Raw genomic sequence first — 7,887 nt, forward strand, 5'->3', positions numbered from 1 at the left:
AGGCAGAAGGAGACCTTTGCTCAAGTTTTATTCATTATATTTAATATTGGTAGATATTAGGAATTAATTCCATTACCTTTGAATTACACTAAATTGTTTCATCTAATATAAGAGTAACCATATATCATGACTTTGCTGAGACTTGTCTAATGGCTTAGAAATAACTTAGATCTAAAACAAAAGATCAGAACTAAAATTGTCACAGAAGAACAAGATTAACTGACACAGAAGAATTTAGTTTTTTTAAATGATACATTCTACAAGATAAATTAGAAATGTGCAATATTAATTTTTAGAGCACCTTTCAATATATGTAACAAATTAACATTTGGTGCATTTTTCACCTCTGGCACTTTCTTTTTTTTAAAGAGAGAGAGAGAAAAAGAAAGAGAATTTTTTAATATTTATTTTTTAGTTTTTGGTGTACACAACATCTTCATTTTTTATTTTTATGTGATGCTGAGGATTGAACCCAGTGCCCTGCACATGCCAGGTGAATGCGCTACCAGCTGAGCTACATCCCCAGCCCCACCTCTGGCACTTTCTATCATCTAATGTTTTCATGAGTACCCATGAAGTCCGTAAATTATTTAATATCTCCCCCTTCTTTATGTATGAAATAAAAATCTGGGATTTAAAAAGTACTAACTTCACACAAAGGAGGGCTATTTGATATCACTATTTCTGTTTTACTGCTACAGATTAACAATGAGAAACATTGAGATCAACAGTTTTACAATTCTCTGACCATCTCATTTACTAAGCATCAGAGACTAAACATAATTTCTTCAATAGAGTTTGTGTGCATGCACATGAGTCCTATTGCTCTTTCAGGACTGTAAACAATATATAAAAAATTAAATCTTAAATTGCAAAAGAAGTTAAAAAAATTCTACCTGATACGACAATTAGTAATAGGAAAATGTAATAATAATTCACAAAAGTAGTTTACCTATCATTTTTCCTAAGAGAATCATATATAACTATTCTGTCACTTGAATTTAATAACTTCATAATTTTTTGGCAATTTTTTAAGCAAACTGGCACATCAGAATACAAAACAGAAAAAATATCAATCAATTTCAGCAAAGAAAAATTATAAGTCTTTTCTACAAAAGACTTATAAAGATCTAAATTCCTCTATTTGCAGAAACACATAATGGAATCTTTATAAATCTGCCATGTATATCAATATCTACATAAATATATACAGATATAGATATGGCACATTAATGGCAAATGATTTGAACAATGTGTGGGATCAGCAGAGCTTTATCAGACCATAGCATGATATGTACCCCTCATTTTTAAGAACTGAATGATGAAAGAAGATCCCCTAGCAACAATCTGAGGTAGAATGTGACTGAGTGAACAGTTCCCAATACTCATGATTGTAAGCTTGCTGCAGAGAGCCAGCTCAAAAGGAAGGCAATGTAGGTTAGGGTTGTCATTCAAATACAGTTCTTCAAGGTTTTCCAGTGTACCTGTTTTATTTTTTTAAATCAATAATTAAAAAAAAAAACATTAGTTGCTATACAAAGGTGCAAGTGGGAATTAATATATAATACATATTTCCCACTCTTCTCTCCATTTTAAAACACTTAGCACCATCAATCTCAAACTTCACTACATATATAACTTATCTGGGAAGATTTTCTAAAACCCTGATGACCAGGTCACACTCCATAACAATTTATTCAGAACTTCTTCTTTTATGCTTGGATTTTAAGTTTAGTTTTTTGAAAATGCTCCAACTCTAGAGATCTTTTTGATAGAGTTTGGCATTCATGTGTGTGTCAGTATGTGTGTATGTTTGATATAGATCTTTCATGAAGAAAGTTACCACATATTTGGTAGGTAAACCAAAATAAATTCATGAAGTCTTTCAAAAAGTTTCCTTACACTATTATTCTTATTTTACACATAAGAAGTTCCAGTCTTCGAGCAAGAGTTTGTGTAGATTATTCAAAGACATAAAACTAAGAAGTGAGAGATTCAGATTTTAAATTACTAACAATCTCCAAAACCATTGTGTTTTTTTTTTGTTGTTGAACCTTTGTTTTTTATATATTTATATGAGGTTCTGAGGATCAAACCCAGCACATGCTAGGCAAGTGCTCTGCCACTGAGCCACAATCCCAGCTCCCCAAAACTATTTTTAATTACTAATCCAATATTGTTTTAAGCACATTATAGATGGCAGGACAGTATACATAGAATTATTAATTTAAGAAGTCACAGTTATTTAGTATGTGACCTTAACTAACTCTGTGTAAACAGTATTACAACCTTCACTTATAAAATTAAAGGTGGTCATAATTATATGAGATAATGAATATAAAAATATTTGGCAAAATTTTAAAATGCACCCAAATATTAATATTAATCAAATATTATTATTGAGCCTTAATACCCACAATAATAATTTGTTTCAAGTCTGTGTGATTTTTCAAATTTAGGAAAACAGAAAATAATTCTTTTAAATTAAGATTTCAGAAAACTTATTGGAAATATAAATATACCATAGTATATTCAAAAATACAATATTAATCGTAATACCCCATGGGGAAACACTCAAAGCACCCACTAACATTAAGTATCAGTACTCCATAAAAAAACTCAGAATGCTAATATAACCTCAGATTACAAAAACAGATTTATCTGAAATACTGTGTGAAAATACAACGGTTAATTACTAGTAGAGTTAATAATACATAGAGTTCCTACCAATTTCCTTAGGAAGATGATTAAGCAGGTTATCTCCATGGCTTAGATGTGTGAGATTGGTAAGGTAACCAATGCTTCTGGGAAGAGTGGTCAACTGGTTGTTTGTCAAGACTAAATTCTAAAAAAAAAAAACAATAAAAGTTATATGCACATTTCATACAACTATATAAATTTAAAATAATACTTCCACAAAAGAATAAAATAACAGGGGAATTAAATCAGATGAGTCTTAATAAGTTACAGGATCTTCTTTCAAAAATTATCATTTGCTAGAAATTTAAAAGGAGATTATGTGAAATTAAAACTCAGACCTAATCCCTATAATAGAAAAAATCTATCTGGTCCAAAAATTAAAAAATGGTGCAGAATTAGAAAGATGAGTTCCAAAAAATCCAATCATATGCTTATAAAGCCCCTGACATGATTTATCTGTAAATCTTTAAGATAACCAATTTCATTTGGCAAGGATTCGAATTTGTTCTCCTCTATATCCAACTCTTTTAACTTCTTAAGGTTTCCCAGACCTTGGGGAAGCTTCTTTAGAAGATTGTTTGAAAATATTAGAACCTACAGAGAAATAATTTACAGTTTGATAAAACATGATATGGAATTTTACATATATGTATTTCATTTTTATATTGGCCATATATATGACAATTGTGAGGCTTAAAAATTTATAAGCAATGATAATTTTTCAAACAGTGAGTATTAGGATAGGTAACATTCAATTAAATTACATAAAATATTTAATTTAGTACTCTAAAAACTTTCAAACCCAGTAGAGTTATTGGAAATAATCTTTTAATGTCTAAATTAAAGTAAAAATTTGACTAAAACTCAATGATAAAATAATTTAAAAACATTAATTTTTTCATGAATATCATATAGTTAGTTAATCTGATACTGAAAATTTGCAAATGTCTATGAAACCACCTGTTGTAAACAATTACTTAAGAAAGGTCACAACTGACAATCCATGGTATTTATAATTTATGGTATTTACTACATTTCAATCATTCTAAAAAAATAAAATTGGGGGAGGGAGGAAGATGGCCTTGTTTTCTAATAAATTATAAACTACCAGAGGAGTAGGAGTCAGTCATGCAATGGGGTTTTGAAACAAGCACTAAGAAGAAAGGTGTTCAGAGACTTCTAGCTAATTTTATATCTTCTTATTTCACCCATGCTTTCAATCACACAATACTATTTCATCTTACCACATTAAATAAACAAGATTTAAAAAAAAAAACATGATATGGGAAAATTTTTTAAAAGTTGGAGTACTATTAGTAAGCTTTACTCATCAAAAAGATGAGAACTTTAGGGATTCAGGCAGAAGTGATTATCCCTGACTAAGAAGGTGAGAATAAGATGGATCATTATTCAGTGAATGAATTTTTAAAGAAAAAAAAAGGATGAGAAGAGTTAGATGAACAACTGGAATAAACATACAGACCTGGAAACACGCTAGATTTCCAACAAATAGCAGGTGAGTGATTTAGGATGGAAATTAGGTCAACATCATACAGTAAAAGGTTCTAAATGCCTGTCTCAGGTATCCATAATTATTAGGGTAAACAAGATATGGTTTTTAAAAAGAATTCATAAAAATGGCCTAAAGATGCTGAATTTTAATACCCCTTCCTTCAAAGTTTTCAAAGCATTCAAAACTACCACCTTTTAGTGGGCAATGGTAATATTGAACCTAGACTAACTCACATTCATTAGTATTAAATATTAATGATTAGTATTCAGTAGTATTGAGCCTAGAGTAATTGATCCAATACTGCACCATCCTAACAGGGTCATATGTTTAAGAGAGTTCTTATTATCATCACTTTTAATTGTGACCTTCAAAGAGAAATCGCTTATTTTATATAAGTAGATAATTGAGAAAGAGACTGAGAAGTTTTAAATGCTCACTAATACTCACTCACCTGAAGAGTAACAAGACCAGATAAATCCTCAGGGATCATTCTTAGCTGATTATTGGCTAAATTCAATTCTATCATGATGGTCCAAGTTCCAAAGTCCAATGGAAATAATGTTAACTGACTGTCCTGGCAAAGACTAAATGCAGCATTTCATGTGGAACCATTAAAACAAAGCTCCATGTGTACAGTCTTTTGGAAAAAAATAATCTTAAACCTTATTCCTCTTCTGGATATCTAAATCAGGGATTTACAACCAGCAACAAAAGCATCGATTTTCCAAGATTTTTGCATAGTACCGAGCTTTTGCTTTGAAGTTAAAAAGGAAGTTTGTTTCCTATGTGAATATGATTAATGGAAATATAAAAATACTACACAGAGAAACAACTTCAGAGTTCAAAGATAATAGTCATAAATTTGATGCTTTATTTCACAATAATGTTTAGGAACCATTGGAGAAAATGTGACTGTTCAAATTGAGATATGAACACCATGAAAGAAGATACATGGCCGAAAGGAAACCCAGGTGAGCTCAGGAGTGGAAGAGATGCTGAGCAGAAAAAAAAAGAGGAAAGGGATGGGGATATAGCTCAGATGGTAGATTGCTTGCCTCCCATGCACAAGCTCCTGGGTTTGATCCCTAGCACATACCCCCCCCCAAAAAAAAAGAGGAAGACAGAATACATTCATAACTAAATAATAAAAACATAATGGAGTACTATGATATTAATTAAGCATTTTAAATTACCTTTTTCCTGCTCTTACATGTTCACATTTTTATATTTTGGATTGAATCCAGGGGCACTTAACTACTAATCCATGTCCCCAGCTATTTTTTTTTTTTTTGAATTTTATTTAGAGACAGAATTCACTGCATTGCTTAGGGCCTCAGTAAGTTGTTCAATATTCCTATATCAGTCCCCCCAACCTGCTAGAATTACAGATGTGTGTTACCATGCCCATCAAATTCAACCCTAAATAAACTATTACAATGGTAATGGAAGAAAGAGGGTGATATCCCCCTTGTCCCAGTTGGGTATCAATGTGCCAATATGTTAACCAATTGGTCATGGATTCCTTTTACATTCTTTTTAAAAAATATTTTAGTTGTTAATGGACCTTTGTTATTTAATTTATTTATAAGTGGTGCTGAGAACCAAACCCAGTGCCTCCCACATTAGGCAAGCACTCTAACAATGGGCCACAAACTCAGTCCCATCTTTTATGTTCTTTTTTTAGTGTATATTTCTAATTTTTTCTGCAACACTAATGGATCCTTGTGTCTTTTTACACAAAATCATCAATATAAGAAATCCCAATCAGTGAATATATATATTTAAAAATCCAGTTTATATTTTCTAAAATGAAATTTATTATTTATTAAAAATATTTAACATTATCTATCTATGCCCATACTACTAATAGGTACAGTATGATAAAGTATTTTCATTAAGAAATGTTTACTATAGGTGCTTATATGAGGAAGAATACAACAATCTTCACTTTGATTTTTTTCAAGAGAAAGTTTTGTGTAACCTTTATCAAGTTTGAATAGAAATTTAGGAAAAGTGCTATAAAGTGTTTTGTTGTTTTAATAAAAACAACAATCCTTTCCAAGCTAACATAGTGTAATAATGTCAAATTCATAAAAGTGTATATTCAAATACAAAAAATAATTAATATTGGGACCACCATTTTCTAAATCTATTATTACAAAATGAATATACCGAATTAATGTTATTTACCACTACATTACTGTTATTGCATATATTAATTTTGTAACTATATTAAAAATTTTGTTTGTAAGAGGATTTTGAATTTATACTACTTCAGTAATTATGTGCTTCCAAATTACCATAAAAGATAATACTATATTTATGACAAAGTATAGACAGAGTCAAGAAATTGTAAATTTAAATTATAAAGAACAATAATTGTGTGACTGGCTCATCAAAGACAAAAAGAAATTGAATAATATAATATATATAATATAATATATAATATAAAGAACCCTCTACCTAAATTCAAAAAATCTAGGAAGCTGAATTCCTGCCTCAGCCATGAAATAGCTGTATGGCCAAATAGACTGTTTTCTCTGTGTAGAAAGTTTACTAAAAATTAAATCATTGGACTAGATAAATCACCATTTCTTCACCTCTTTCACAATAAACTATTACAAATGTGAGATCCTTTCTCTTTCACTGGACAGTATAGAGATAAAAAATAAAAAGAACTAGAGATCAGAATTACTTATGGGTGGTCTTTAAAGAGATACATTTTAGAAAACACTGAGTATATATGTACACATAAATACCTATGTATTTACTATATTTAATCATACTCCAAACAGCTTTAAACTGTATGTATTCACAGAATTTTTTATATTCTGTGACCTCCTAATTCTTAATAAACTAAAAATATTGTAACTGGTATGTAATATTCTTCTATATCTGAGCATCAATTTTGGTGGCTCTGCAGTATTCCACTTTAAAAATTTAAATCCCTAAGAGCAATAATAATTTGGTACCTTTAAAAGTGTTCTGCAATCAACATACCTACAAATATATTTTAATAAATCCTCATTATTAATTCTTGAGGACAAAAAACTGCCCCCACGGGGCTGGGGTTGTGGCTCAGTTGTAGAGTGCTTGCCTAGCATATGTGAGTCACTGAGTTTGATTATTATATATATATATATATATATTCAAACAGCAACTCTTTATTCTCGAACTCACACCAGCCGTCTACAATCACGTTCTGGGGAAATCCACGTTCTCTCCCAAATTCCCCTCCACTGGGCTTCTGTCTCCCAAAATATACTGTCTGAATCCCGTGAGAACTCAAGGGGAACTTAGGCAGCAGGATACGCCCTATTCCCAGCAGGAATAATCTTAAACCTTAAACCTGGAACCTAAACTGGGAACGCCCTAAACCCAATTATGTTAAACCGGGAACACCCTAATCCGCCCTGGTCCTTGAGCAAGGTCAACTACATTCAATGTCACTGCAAAATGTCAGCAACATGGGGTACGCTGGCAAGGAAATTGTCATACCTACTTGGCTAATGGCTCCCAGCATCTCCCCCCTTCTGATTAATTAAACAACAAGCAATGTGGCTTAAGGACCGTGCCTGGTAGGTTGTCCAATTCAACATATGGTTCTTACCCATCATCGGAAAACTGACCTTTAGGCGTCAGCCTCCTGTCTTAGGTTGATACCACTGCAATTG

At 31.3% G+C, this 7,887-nt stretch overlaps 1 protein-coding gene across 1 annotated transcript in view; it reads right to left on the bottom strand.

Annotated features, from left to right (window-relative positions):
* Positions 1–1,275: 1,275 nt before the first annotated feature.
* Positions 1,276–7,887, bottom strand: part of LOC107160120 (leucine-rich repeat protein SHOC-2-like) — a 29,169-nt gene continuing 22,557 nt past the window's right edge. Inside the window, 4 exon segments of the mRNA XM_048800538.1 lie at positions 1,276–1,484; positions 2,728–2,845; positions 3,148–3,294; positions 4,665–4,787. Of these exon segments, the coding sequence (XP_048656495.1) occupies positions 1,276–1,484; positions 2,728–2,845; positions 3,148–3,294; positions 4,665–4,787 (597 nt within the window).

The sequence above is a fragment of the Marmota marmota genome, unplaced genomic scaffold (genome assembly GCF_001458135.2).
Source record: "Marmota marmota marmota unplaced genomic scaffold, marMar, whole genome shotgun sequence".
Taxonomy (NCBI): Eukaryota; Metazoa; Chordata; class Mammalia; order Rodentia; family Sciuridae; genus Marmota; species Marmota marmota.